The sequence below is a fragment of the Diorhabda sublineata genome, chromosome 6, assembly GCF_026230105.1.
Source record: "Diorhabda sublineata isolate icDioSubl1.1 chromosome 6, icDioSubl1.1, whole genome shotgun sequence".
In the NCBI taxonomy this organism is placed as follows: Eukaryota; Metazoa; Arthropoda; class Insecta; order Coleoptera; family Chrysomelidae; genus Diorhabda; species Diorhabda sublineata.
In genome coordinates this window covers 5,524,506-5,539,695 of record NC_079479.1, presented here as the reverse complement: position 1 = coordinate 5,539,695, position 15,190 = coordinate 5,524,506, and the positions used below count along the sequence as shown (strand labels likewise).

General features: G+C 33.0%; 1 protein-coding gene across 1 annotated transcript; it reads left to right on the top strand.

Moving 5' to 3' along the window:
• Positions 1–1,477: 1,477 nt before the first annotated feature.
• LOC130444835 (UBX domain-containing protein 4) lies at positions 1,478–12,331 on the top strand. Its single transcript, XM_056780104.1, has 6 exons — positions 1,478–1,742; positions 1,800–1,934; positions 2,068–2,226; positions 2,352–2,830; positions 5,965–6,626; positions 12,067–12,331. Exons 1-6 carry the CDS (start codon positions 1,661–1,663, stop codon positions 12,206–12,208), a joined length of 1,659 nt encoding a protein of 552 aa, XP_056636082.1. The 5' UTR covers positions 1,478–1,660; the 3' UTR covers positions 12,209–12,331.
• Positions 12,332–15,190: the final 2,859 nt, after the last annotated feature.

Below are 15,190 nucleotides of genomic sequence, written 5' to 3'. Positions count from 1 at the left end.
CTACTTACCCATCTTTAGCTCTAACATATTTATGAAGACAATATAGGCCTTGACAATATCTGTAGCAAAATCAGGTTGTACATTTCGAAAGTGCATTCTATGTACCTTTTTTACTCTACACAGTCTGTAGTTGCGTGGGTATGGTCTCAACAAATATTTATGTGAGCCAAGTGCAGCTTCAGCAACAAAGAAATAAAGTAATTTTGGGCTTTCTGTTCCTGGTAGTCATACCTCTTCCGATAGATTATGTGAACCACTTAAAATTGATTTCCACATCTGCGCTCTCTTTTGATCAATCGGATGCACCCAAATAAATCTATTATTTTCGCTTCCTCTTTAATCGACGACGAAATAACAATAATGCGAGTTTTTTTGTTCCTGTTAATACACAGCACAACAAGATAACGACAATAGACACTTGCAGTATTGTGGTCAGTGATCGACTGGCGGAGGTAGCTTGGTTGTGACGGATATTTTACTGCCCAGTGCGTAGTGCTACAATTTTGCTATAGCGTCGACGGCAAAAAAACCGATCGAAAAAAACCGCCAAGTGTGTTTCCGGTCATAGATATCCCGTCTAGGTTTGCCAAGGTCAAATCAAATACATAGTTCAAGAGACAGACCTGTAGGTGTCTCTAGATGTGTTCTTCTTTTTTTGTTCTCGGTTGCCTGAGTTAAGTAAAGTTCTGTGGCGATGTAAACACTGTTTTGGTGTCCAGTTTTCAGCTTTCTCAGCACTTTTTAGTAGACATTTTCTAATAAAATTTTGTTATAAGCCTATGTAATGAAGTTTATTTTTTTATTGAATTGTGTATTATTTTTGATTATATCTTTGTTCAAAATGTTCATAGAATGATTTGATGTTCGTTCTCTCTCGCCACAGGCCAACCACTTTTGCGTGTGCCACTTGAACACACTCCCATATCTCGCTCTCTCTATCTAACTCTATATAAAAATTTCATTCTAGGTTAGGATTCGCAATCAGCTGATGTGTCATCTATCTAAAGAGCTACGATCATACTATCCGAAAAACACTAAAACTAAAATTTCGTGTTCCAAGACTAAAGTTTCAAGGTTTGCTCTTGGTAGCTGCACTGAAACTGTACTTAACTGGAGCAGTGCAAGACAGTTCGTGAGTGTTTAGAATTAGTTCGATCGGTTACAAAGAACGATATAGTGCAGAGGGCAATGGATGGAGCATTTGTTGATTGTTGTATTTGTGGTTTTTTGATGTGATTCAGACCTTGTAGTATTAACTATAATGAAAAATGATTTAGTACTTTTTGATATTTTATATACAAATGAAGTGCCACCGTTTCCAAATTACACTTATTGCACTGCACTGGCTTAGCTGACTCTAGACCCAGTGCAAACAGTTCAGTGAACTGGGTGAGCTAGTTCTCTGCACTGCTACTAAGAACAGCGACACTAGCGCTTGATCTGTACAAAGAGCGCTTCAGTGTACACTTCCTGAACTAATTCTACCAAGAACAAACCTAATAATAGTACATATTGATCACGTGATATATTTATATTTTCTGACAGTGACAATTGTGTCACAATTTTATATTATTTTACGTTTGTAATATTGCGATGTGTTAAGTATTTTAATTGTTAAAGATATTATAGGTTTCTAATAATTGTTTAATAAAGAAATAAAATGAAGTGGTATAACGGTGACATATCTGAAGCAGTCAGCTATTCAAAATCCAAAGGAGCAATTTTTGTCGTTTATATTGAAGGTATATCATATATATATATTTTTTCTTGATAATACTAATGATCCTTTTTTACTACAGGTTCCGATGAAAATTCTGAAAAAATTACTAATTTAATTGATAATGGGGAATTTGGACAAAAACTGGAACAAGATCATTTTGTATGTATTAAAGTAAAAGCTGGCTCAACTTCTCATCAACAATTCGGTGAAATTTGTATCCTTTTCATACTTTTTTGGCAGTATTTGTTAGGATAGGCTTAGTTTCAACAACAACAAATAAATATAATAGTGTAATATTTGCTGGTAATCCGATTTAATAATAACACTTTTCCTTATTATGGACTTAGATAAAGAACCAAGTGTTCCTTCTGTATATTTCATTGGAAAAAGTGGTGTTCCGTTGGATATTATAACTGGAAGTACTAATTTGGACGATATTTCTTCTAGGATCAATGACATCCTGTCCAGAGCAAATATTACCCAACTATCTTCACAGTCAACTTCAGGTAATCATTTAACACAGAATTATTTGTTTTCCTTCTCATTTCAAAAAACACGAATAATAGAAGAGAATTACATCTCATTTTCATAAACAAATTTTTAGTTGCACAGACCTTTATTATAATTTTAGCATCAGATGATTTTATTAATCAAGAAAAGTCTAACAGCAGTTCTTCAATGAAATGTGAAAATGGTGTCTGTAGAATAGTCAGTGATAAAGATGGATTAGGTCAAGAAAAATTAGTAGAAAAGGCTTTAAACCAAGAAAATTCAATAGAAAAGGCTTCAAACCAAGAAAAAGCAATAGAAAACCCTTCACACCAAGAAAAACCAGTTGAAGTTGAAGAGAAAAATTCTGATGAAGCTGAATTTGAAAATAAGAAACCTGATGAAGTAAAAGAATTTTCACACGTTGTTAAAGACTCTTCAAATGAAGCTGATACAAGTTGTCCAAGTGAAATCAACATTTCTTCAACAGAAGACATGGAAGAAAAGAAAGAAGTTAATTCTAGTACTACTAATGAAGAATTATCAGTTCAAGAAAAAATGGATAGAGCAAAGGAATTGATTGAATCTAAACGACAACAAAAAGAAAAGGAAGAACAAGAGGTAAATTAAATTTTAAAATCAGTATTATCATGTATTCTGTGTCTTGTTAGTATAATTTATATCAACAGTATATTTTGCCAATTATATGCATTTTTTTGTTGTAACACACAGCTTGTTGTTAATATAGAGCTTTATGAATGATATTCCAGGAACAAGTGACAGATTTTCATGACCAAATCCCGCCCAACTGAAAATTTGTGAAATGAATTAGGTATTTATATTATGAATACCTATGGCAGTCAGCTGCGACTCCGTGGGTGGGGCGGGTAGTGGCAGACTCCCACACATGAATAAAAAAGTTTTTCTAATCATTTTCTCTCAAATAATTTGTCAAAATATAGTTTACCTAATAGTTGGAAGAAAAAACAAAACCAAAGCTGACCATAACACTAATTATTGGTGTCTATTGTTGTCGAATATTTTCGATTATCAATCCATTGAAGCCTATTGAGTTTGATTGTCACTTCATGTCAATTGATGTCTTCTGATGTCTATTCTATTCATTGAGAATAATGCATGTAATTTCAGGTGAATTGGCATCTACTTTTAATTTAATTCTACTTGCTGTTGTTTCACTACTCTTCCTTTTTTCTTTTCTATTCAGGTAATGCTTTTCTTCTATTCATATATTAATGCTCAGGTTTATACCTTTATAATACTCTTTTATTTTCCTTTCACAGTTAATGCCCAAATTACTTTCCTGCCTATGTTATATTTCCAATTTTTTTGCTTTATTAATTTTGTTCTTAAATTTCTTTTTAAATATGTGAAATGTTTCTAATTTCTCGAAAATTGTTTGATATATTACTCTTTTTCAAATCCCCTAATAAAATTTCTCTAGGCTCCCAATAATGGCGCATGATTACAGATATATTAGTTTTATATGTTATTGCTTGGAAGTTAAAGATAAAATATCAAACATGTTTTGTTTATTTGTAAATGTTTGATTTCCACAGCTCCACTTGTACCTATTTTTATTCAAATTTTAGAATACAAATATTTTTCACTGAGAACCGACTCTAAAGAAGGCAAAGACCATTCCGTATGCAGGCAAGGTCATTGCGTCGGTTTTTTAAGATGTGGGTGGGATAATTTTCATTGACTATCTTGATAAAGGGAAAACTATGAACGGCGAGTATTATGCGAATTTATTGCAACATTTCAGCGAATACATCAAGCAAAAACCACCGCATTTGGTTAATAAAAAAGTGTTGTTTCATCAAGACAATGCATCATGCCAAAATTAATGAATTAAAGTTTGAATTGCTACCCTGTTCGCCAGATTTAGCCTCCATGGATTATTTGACGTTTCCAGACTTGAAAAAATGGTTCAGTGGTTAAAGACTTTCCAACAATGAAGAGATGATGTCGACAGTTAATGGCTATTTTGAGGAGCTTGACGATGTTTATTATAAAAAGGGTGTTGAACTAATTGAACATCGCTTAGAAAAGTGTATGGAGCTAAAAGGAGATTATGTTGAAAAATAAATATATTTTTTTCCAAAATGTTTTCTTTGTTGGGCCAGGTACTTTTGGGACCATCCTCTTATGTCAATTTTTTTTAATTAACAATGAAATATGTATATAACTCCATCAAATTTGGAAGTTTGAATTTCTGGAACCATTGGTGATTTATACAAAAGAAATTATTTACTACACTATTTGATGTACGTTTTGATAACCAATTTATCGTCTTCAGAGGCTGGAACTAATTTTTATTAGTGAAGGCTAAATTGTAATGGCCTTAGGTGTAAGTTCATTATTTCTTAGCGTACCGCCCAGTAGACCTTGGAATAACTTGAGTATATACTGAACTTTGATATAATTTTTAAACTGATTCAACAATTAATGGATTAAAACTATTTTCAATACAAAATTTAATTTCAAAAATAACATGAAAGAAAATCTATGGGCAATTGCTATCACTATTTATGGCTGAATTATTCATTAGTCAGGCAGATTAGCCAAGAGTTTCAATATTTTCTTGGGGTATGGGATATGGTATATATGGTAAAGGTATGTGGGCGACATTTTCGTTATATTTTATATTAAAAAAAAACAAATGTAGAAGGTCTCATCTTACAACAATAATCAAAATGGCCATCTATAAAATTTACTTATGAAATGGAAACATTTATCATATTTAGATACCTCAGTAGTTAAAAATACAGTTAAAAAACAGGTTAGAATTTGATATATTTAGGAAAAACACCACTACATGCAGGTACACCTAGGTGTACTCTCCATTTTCTGTTACATAATATGATTAATTTTCCACTTAACATTTAAATACACAAACAAGGAAAGGATTTTTATTGAGATCAGTTGATTAGGTTTGAGAAATCTCTTTGCGAAACTACTTTTTGCCCTAATCATAACCAAAACCAAGAAAAAACTGATCTGGTAGTTCCCAATAATACCTCAAAACAATTTTTGGGTATTCCTAGAGATAAAGTACTAGATTTGAAGATTAGTGGTATTTACGAAATTAGCTATGATTGCTAGATACATTTGGAAGTATTGAGTCGAATCCATAGTTTATTAATTAGGGAACGAACGTGGAATTTCCTGCTGAAGTGGTTGGATTGGAAAATTTAGTAAATATAGGAAGGTCGACTTAATTAGTTTTAGTTTACCTTCAGTCTCTGAAAATGATAATTGGGGGTATTGGTAGCACAAACATGTACATTTTTGTGTGCAATCCTCTTAATATTTTTCTTATGATACCAATTTTTTTGGCAACTCAACAACTGCACAATTTGCTAAATTTTCAATTTATATAGGTGAATAATTAATTTTCAATACTTGATGACTTTATTCGATTAATTTAACTTTGATAATGGCATGAAAATACAAGAAAATAATTCAGTCACCACCTTAGGTTGCTATGGAAATTTTTGAAATAAAGCCATGTTTACTACACTTAGTCAAATACAACAAAAAAGTCTATTTTCAAAAAATACAATATTCATGATATGTATATAAATATAAGTTTATTTTATCTGGGACTTCATTTTGCTTTGGCGACTTGTCATGCGAACAGACCCTAATTTTTATGTGTCATTTCAATCGTCAAACCCATCACATTTTTCCATAAAAAATTAACAATGTAATATTTTTTTATTAATTTGCAGAATGAGCGTTTAAAGGAGTTGGAACGACGTAAAATGGGACAAAACGTTCAACAATTGAAAAAATGGCAAGAGGATCAAGAATTGAAACAACTAATTGAAGATAGAGATAAAGAAAAACGTGAAAATCAGTTAGCTAGGGAACGTGTTTTAGCTCAAATAGCACAAGACCGTGCTGAAAGATTGTCCAAATCTCAGCCAACTCCTAAAGTAACAGAACCCTCTAAAGCAACCCCTTCTCCCCCTAAACCCGCCGGGACTGTTACCAGATTACAGTTCAAACTACCCGAAGGCTCTTCTGTAACAAAAGAATTTCAAATTTCTGATAAATTGGAATATGTCGTTTCGTTCGTTAAATCCGATTTACGCATTAACAATTTCACATTAGCCACTACATTTCCAAGAAAAGAATTCACTAAAACCGACTACCCATCGAGTTTATTAGACTTACAGTTAGTTCCTAATGCGGTTATTTTGATATTACCTATAAATGGTAGCGGTATTGTTGCTACTCATTCCGGAGAAGGGTTTATCTCTTCTTTATTCTGGAGTTTTTTAACGCCGATTTTCAATTTGTTCGGTTATATCAAAAGTTTCATTTTTGGATCCAATTCAACTCAAAATGAAAGAAATATTACCCCTCCAAACGAGCCAGCTGAGACAACGTAAGTTTATTAACTTTTTAAATCTTCTAACTTTCTATAAGATTATAATATTTGTCCAAAAAGTTGCCCCATCATTTGGGAAATTTCGTTAAAAAAATATTGTGCCAAAATGTGCTGTGAATATTGAAAAAAGTTATTGTGAAGATTTATTTTTTGTGGAAAAGTCCTTTTTTTCCTTGATAATATATTTCCACACATTAATCCATAATTCCAAGTATAATTAACTTTATTTTTAAATGTTTATTTAATAACAATTTTATAGGTTATTTTGTTTTATTTGTTACAAAAATAAAACAAAACATATGTCTTAATGAGACAGTGAGATCTCTTCCATACCTAATTTTGGCTCCGATGCCCAGTTCCTCTCTAGTCTTTGGTCGTCTCTTCCTTGCACAAATGGTTGGCTTCTGTATTATATTGTTTCTTGTACTGTTTCAATTAGAAGATCTTCGTGTATCATCTGGTTTGAAACATACCAGGAAGCGTCGACAATTGTTCGCAGAATCTTAGATTGTGTACTTTGTCTAACGGCTATACGCAATTTGCTGGCACAGCCCCACATCTGTATGTCTGCAGATTGGAATGATGAGAGTCTTTTACAATAAATATGATTTCAATAAGTTAAAAAACGGATTGATTTTAAATAGCAAGCCGTACTGCCATACCTTATCAAACGCTTGAATTATGTCTAAAAATACTCCTGATGAATACTTTTTTTCTTCTGGGGCTGAATTTATTTCAAGCACAATTCGATGGCACTGATGAGTTGTTGAGGGATCTAGGTTGGGAGTAATTCGTTGTAGTAACAGTCTCTCAAAAAGTAACAAGATGATTCTCAGAAACCGAAACCTAAACATCCTACAAGTTTTATGTGGTAGTCCTGGATTTAAAATTTCTAATGTATAAAAATCTCACTCTATTTTGATTGCAACTATTAAGTCTAGTAGGAACCATTACTACAGACCACAGAGGAAAACAAGATCAGAGAACATTACCTGATAACCTCATTCAAAAAGTTTTCCTATCAAGAACTCCCATTAGGTTTCAAAAGAATATCTTATTTGTCAGTTTATTTCAATATCAAAGTAATATATAAGATTCACAAGAAGAAATCCTCATAAACGGTGAAAAATAACTTTATTACAAAGTTGGAAGATCTCAGGTTGTGAATCTGCAAGATTGAATATCAGGATTCATTCACCAGATCCCAATTCAATACCTGCAAAGGCAAAGTTAACCGTTCATAGAAGAAGCAAAGAAATTTTACTACAGTTTAAAAGAGATGCACGACCTTACCAACAACAATAACAAATCAGGAGATGATCTAAGATTTTGTTTCTATTACATGCAAATTATTTCGATGCCTTTTATATTACTACGGACAATTTTCCTTATACCTTGTCCGTATAAAAAATTTTAAAACCGATGAAGGTTGGTTCTACCTATGTCATAAGGGGATTGTGTGGTGTAACATTTACACCACGACCAAATTAATTTATTGTGTCCCCCTTTCTTGCTGTGATATGTGGGAAACCAGTATTTATTAACCTCACTATCTTATGAAGTTTAGATTGTGGGATGACTATAGCTGCCAAAAATCTATCTATTGATCCCACTTTTTAGTTTAGGATGTGAGCTTCCAGATATCTTCGTCGTCTATTTCATACGCTTCCAGTTTTAGTGCTCTGGAGTTCCGTACCGTCTCACACTTTGAGAGAATGTGGATAGAAGTTGTTAAGCTGATTCATTCAGCAGATCTCTGGTTACAATTTCCCAGGACTGCCTGTCTAAGCCCCTGTAGATTGCCCCAGTAACTGGTTTTACTTGAATCTTTTACAATGTTTTCTCTATTGCTCTTTAGCTGATACCATAGAAGGGTTTGTCTGTCCCTGCGTCCCAGAATCCTGTCCTTATGAAAGCCAGTCTTTGTACCTTCGAGATATTTTTCAGACTAAGTCTAGTATTGCAAACCAATGCCCCATATGTGATGATTGGTCTCACGATTGCCGTATACATCCGCAATAAGATCATTTGATTAAAACCTCAATTCCTACCTGCGAAGTGTCTCCACATATCCATTGTGAGCTCCAGATATTTCCTCTCTGTTTTCCACTCAATGGTTTGTCCGTCTAGCTTGATGGGGTTGATATTGAGTTTTATTATCCTAGTGAAGGTTATTTAGGAATTAAAAAAAAGCTAGAATAGGGAACACAATGCTTTACAATGCTGAAGCCAGCAGTGGAAAGCGATATTTTGTTCAGCATTGTAAATTTTTGGTCGAGTAGTTTTGGCTTTTAAACCACTTTGCACCTATACCTAGAAGGTATTTTGAACTTGATTCTGCATATCATACTACTGCCTCCAAAATATCAACACTTAGACTTCTCCCAAAGCACTACTCCTTCGAGGTGCCTAATCGCTAATGGGTAGATGATTTGCAAAGTGTTATATGCTATGATGTCGCTATTGCTTACGGCATTTACAGTTGTTCTTTGCCATGCATATCGTCTTAAGATAGGGACAGGGACCTGTATGAAGACTTACCACCAGTTTAACGTTGTTTCTGAGCATTATAAGAAGTTTCTGAGATATCTCATGAGGTCACAAAAGGCTCTGCTCCAAATTATGCAGTCGTTGCTCCTTTTTTGGCAAAGCTAATTGTTTCCTCATTGCCTGCTACGCCTTGGTGGCTAGGTAGCCACATTAAAGTTACTTTTTTTCTGTTAGCTAGTGTTTTAGAATTGTTCTTACTTAATAGCCTTCGGGGCTTGGCTATCGTAGAGAATGTAGATTTGCTTTCTATCCAAATACCCCTGCGCACATATGTGAACAATATAAATAATTTTTCATTTATAATTTCAGTCTTTCCATTTTCTTTAGAGTTTTTTTAATCTTATCTACAATTTCGTTATATAAATAGTTCAGTTTATCTTCACACCCGAAAGTCTTATTAGTGGTACCAATTTCATCGGTGTTTTTTCTAGGAACTTCCTGATTTTTAATATATTCCAAATTTTGGTCCGTGAAATTTATGGTATAATCGATATTGCCATGGGATTTTAGTATATTTCAAACAAGAAAATTTTTATAAAGTAAAACTATTTCTATAAATCATATTCTGTAGAAGATAGGGAAGTAAAAGACGTGTTTTTCAAAAGGTAACTTGGTTAAAGCTATTTTTCTAAATATTAACGATATTTTTAAATAAATTTCTATACTAAAGTGTACTGGTATTCGTCTGCTGCGTTGTAACGCCCATAACTAAAGCTATATGGAGTACAAGTCTAGGTTACAGTGGATAAAGATAAGGAAAGACAGAAATGCTGTCAAAACTGTAGCTAGTTTGTTGAAATAACATTGAATGGATGGATTAGATTGGCTGGGAAGGATACAAAACAAGTACATTCTAGGTCTATGCCAGAGAGTAACCCTGGATAAAATAATCTATATTAAGAGGACAATAAATCTGAAAAGGTTGTAGTGAAATAGGCAAAAGTACAATCTGTCGGTGTAAAGTGGTAGACAAAAATTATTTGTAAGATGTTTAAAAAAAATAAGAAGCGAAATCAATTTAGCAAACTATTAGAGCTTTACTTAGCAAGTTTTGACCAGACGAGTTGATGCCATAGGTGTATGTTTTTAGCCCGTTACTTTTATCGTGGAAAACAAGTTTTGATGGCGTACTATCATTTCAAAAAAAAAGATGAAGTAAAAATAATTGAGAATCTGTGAATTTGTCTCGATAAACATATTGTTTTAGATATCCTCAAAGAAATAAACCATTTAACACACCACGGTTTCATTCATCAGTGTAATCTTCAAAAGCAATACAATCATTTCAACGCTTCTCTAACTTCTCCTAGTCGTGCTTTTTGTAGGATTTGTCTTTTGTCTTATAGGCTTCAGTTTCAGCAATTGCTTCTCCTTTTGAGCTGAATTTCTTACCGGCGAGTATTTTTTGAGATCAAAAAATTGCCAGTGGTCACTGGAGGCCAAATCTGGACTATACGGTGAATGAGGAAGCAATTCGTTCAATTTAACCATTGATATGTGAATCGGTGCATTGTCTGGGTGAAAAAGTGGTTTTTTCTTCGACCTATGAGGCCGTTTTTTCTTGATTTTTACATTCAAACGATACAGTCGGTTGGAGATAGTCGATGATAAATATTCCATACGCATCCCAAAATACTGATGCCATAAACTTACCAGCTGACTGTTGTGCCTTTGGACGCTTCGGATGTGGTTCATTGTCAACTCAGGTGATAATCGTTTTGACTCCGGAGTGAAATCCGTGTTTCATCTATTGTTATTTCAATTTAAAATATTAGATCACCATTTTGCGGACTTTTTTGATGTTTTCTAGAGCAACCACCTCAATTGGTTGACTAGAATGTTCACCATCTTCGGTCTCTGTACGACATATACATAGTTTTTTGAAAGCTGGTACTTCATAAACGCCATATGGATTTGACAATGGCTGTGCGTCAATCTTATTAAATGATATAGGTTAAACATGGTGATATGAGAGGCCATTTGGTTGCAACGCAGCATTAAATCTATTTTGAAAATTTAAATAATTTTTAACCACATATTTATTTCGATCATACTTAAAACAATAGCAAAATTATTAAAAAATATTATAACTATCAGTATAATTCGATTTTCATTTTTTTATTAACGTCTATTAATCCAGAAGAAAATGTGATTTAGTCCCCTAAAATTCCCAAACTTTTTTGGAAATTGAATACTTACAAAATTTTATTTTCCGAAACCAATGTACCTACAGAAAATTAGACTCAATTGTAGAGAATACGTTTATAAAAAATTCTTTTAGTTTTGTTTTTGGATCAAGTTTCACAATATTTCATCTGTTGGATATTATCTTGATTTGTTGCTAATTTAAAGCAAGGGTAACACATTTGTATACAGTGTTTGGATCTACAATTTCTCGATTTATGGCACTCCAAAAATGAATTACAAAGAGCGAATACTCACTCACACATTCCCAATAAACTCTAGTGTAATGGGAATCTAATGGAACAATTTATTATCATTTATCCCGACGTTTTATTGAAACTTAGCTAATAGATGGTAACTAAGTTGGTTATAGATTCCACATTGATGTTTCTTAAACTATAATTTTCAATAGTAAATTTGAATGAACTGAATATTTGTTATCAAGGATTTATATATACTGAACCCACTGTTTACACCACCACTACACTAACACTCACAATTACACTGTCTGACGCGCGTTTCGATTACCAAGTTATAGTCATCAGAGACTGATGTCTGTTTACCTTCAGTCTCTGATGACTATAACTCGAAATGCGAGTCAGACAGTGTAATTGTGTGTTGGTATAAATAGTGCGTTCAGTATGAATATAACCTACAGAAATTCCAACCTGATTAAGTATTTATATAGATTTTGTTTTTACAGAGGTAAATTTACGAATAAACGTAAAGGTGGTGGAGATTCTACTGTAGTTAGACGTCACGGTAACATTCACAGACTTGCAGATCGACAAGATAGCGATGACGAAAATAGTACTTACAATGGAAATTCCACGCAACAGATGTGAAGCACTTATTTAGAATAACCGAGTCTATATGTTTTAATGGTTTTATTATTTCAATCATAGTTACTTATTATAATATTTTTAATTGAAATTTCTTTTAATTTATTACAGATCCCTTATATAATCAGCTACTACTGTATTTCCTTTCTTACCAATTCATTAGAATTCACACGGAATCAAAAATTCTATTTCGGTTTACAGCTAAAAGGATTGTGTGATAAGTAAATTGCAGTTTCTATCTTCTTGGGCATCATCAGAATAATACATATGCTTCTAAAGTCTAATCAAACGTGTAAGCGCGACCCTTCAGTACCACCGTCATATCGACCATCGTGTATGATACAACTGGAACATTTTTATAGAAGCTCGAGATTAGTTCTTAATAGAGGACGCCGGGAGGTTTGACTTCATGACAATATTGATTTAAGAAAGGTCGGTACACCAATAGTTATAATCACCACTCGCTCAGGGTAGTTTTATTAATTACCGAGGATGTTAAAAACGCGTTCAATCCGACAAGATGGTGTGACGTTCTCCACCTGTTGGTAAATATTTTCCAAACCTCAAGGTATCTATTGGACAGTTACTTTAGGAACCAAACCTTGGGTATGACAGTATAGAATAGAAGTAACATCAGGAGCTGCTCAGGGTTCAATATTTGGAACATCGCATACGACATTCTATTGCGACAACGATTGCCCGAAGAGTCGTTGATAGTGAGATATGCTGACGATGTAGCAGCACTTATTGCTGATCCGGTTCTGGTTCATTCTTACAAACAAAACATTGCTCCTATTCGACCTGAGCATGTTCAATGTCGGTAAACCTGCGTCGAGTAAGAGGCGGTTGCTGATGAGTACAGTCCAGTTGATACTTTGAAAAGAGAACAGGGTGGTCTGTTCACTGATAAGGCCGATTTAGAACAGAAGCGATTTAAGCGAGGGTTGGATATATTAAAAGGTTCCACATTTGTGTTCCGAAAAATAGATGTGATGGATATTTGAGTCCACCATTCAGTGTGTAAATGTATGTCCTAAGCCAGAAAAAAAGTCAATAATTCCACAGTTTGAAATAAGTGGATTTCGCCATACTGTGATTATTCTCTCCATTGATTTATTTTTCCGCATAATGGATTATTCCTTACTTTCTACTAATACATGATACTTTCTACATAATGAGCGACAGGTGGTTTTCATCTTCTTCTTCGTACCCATATATATTTTTTAAAAAACGGAGATTTTCAGTCAAAATACGAACTTAGTTTATTTATTACTTTTTTTTCATAATAATACAAAAAAATTACTGAATATCTTGATTATTATAAATTAAAATGTCCAGATAAACTGTTAATCACGATTTGTACCCTCAACTAACATTATGGAATGTAAAATGTTGTTAGTGATCAGCTGGTTGTTTTACCCAGTATCCCCAAGGAGCAAAATGATCGTGTCCACTGTATTCAGTAGGTCCCCTGTAAACTTTGATTTGTACTCTTCCATGATGTTCTAAAACAAACAATTTGAATATCATTTCACGTAAACTGAAACAACAAAGAAATTGACTATAATTTCATGAAAACTGAAACACCAAAAAAGTGACTGTAATTTCATGAAAACTAAAACAACAAAGAAATTGATCATAATTTCATGAAAACTAAAACAAGGAAGAAATTGACCGTAATTTGATGAAAACTATCACTTTAAATTTCAATATTTTGAATAAGATCTAATCAACAAAAACGTTTTTCATTAAACTAAACTGAAAATCACTAAAAAGTCAACTTATTTTTATATATATAATTGTATCACGTAATAAGTATAGACTTGAATTGGTTGGTCTAATCTTCTTTTTTCTTTTACCTGGCCTTTACATATATACAGAAAAATCGATTATTTTGGAGTGTTATTGACTATTTGTTCACCCTATGAGAAAATTTGCAAACAACGCATGATAGGAAGGAAAAATGTGATATGGAGGTAAGAGTTAACGTAAACATGCGTGAACGTTGTAATGGCGTAAGCTGCCATATCGATCTTAGCTTCGGCGGCAAATTTGAAAATACTGCAATCCATAAGTATTTCTGAATTTGTATAAAAATTGTGTGAGGAAACGAAAAAAGACAAATAAATGGTTCACTAAAAATAAAACTAAAACTGCGTTATTTATGAACAAAATTCTAGCACGTTGCCAGAGTTTTGCTAGGAATAGTCTTTTGCTACGAGTGTTTTATACTATTTTCTTTGTTTTGGCTTGTTTTCACATTATTTATTCATAAGAACATTGTTAAAAATTGTATAGAAGAATGTAGTAAATATAACCTAAAAGAAATTTACCCTGATGGTAATGTGGCGCCGCCCTTATTAACACTTTTCTACCGACACTTTTGCATATATATTGCAGATCTCTAACTCTTAGGAAGATAGCTGGAAGGTCTACTCTCTGTTGTGAAGAACAAAAACTTGGTAGACCAAAATATATTCTACTCATTTTATAGATTAAATACGTCCGACGAAAGATTAAGCATTTGTAAGCATAAAAATAAAAAATATAAGTGCGAAATTTGATTTGATAAATGTCCTTGATGACTAGAATGTAGAAAACGACTTACCATCGCCAGTAGCTGCAGCTTCTAGATCGTTATCAGTGTGTACCGGGTGCGCAGATATATTTAATATCATACTCAATAAAACAGCAACAGCGGCTAATATCTAAAAATTAAAACAATTACGAAATAAATTTAATAAAACTATTTAGAAACCCACAAACCTTAAAAGTTGTAAAATCCATTTTATTTCGCTAAATTTGTCTGAATGAATGCAGTTTACATGAAATCGATCTTTTATATGGCGTTTCGTAAAATTCGACATAAAAAATTTGTCGTCATCCATGAAATTGATTAGAAACTGACATAGAAGTAAAAGTGGGTATCATGGACCGTTGAGCTTAATTTCTTTTAAGTAATTTACCGGAAGTAGTCTGAAATCA

Coding starts and splice junctions, on each gene's coding strand:
- LOC130444835 (XM_056780104.1), top strand. CDS start 1,661: ATGAAGTGGTATAACGGTGACATATCTGAAGCAGTCAGCTATTCAAAA. Junction 1,935..2,067: donor TCAACAATTCGGTGAAATTT/GTATCCTTTTCA, acceptor TTATGGACTTAG/ATAAAGAACCAAGTGTTCCT. Junction 2,831..5,964: donor AAGAAAAGGAAGAACAAGAG/GTAAATTAAATT, acceptor ATTAATTTGCAG/AATGAGCGTTTAAAGGAGTT.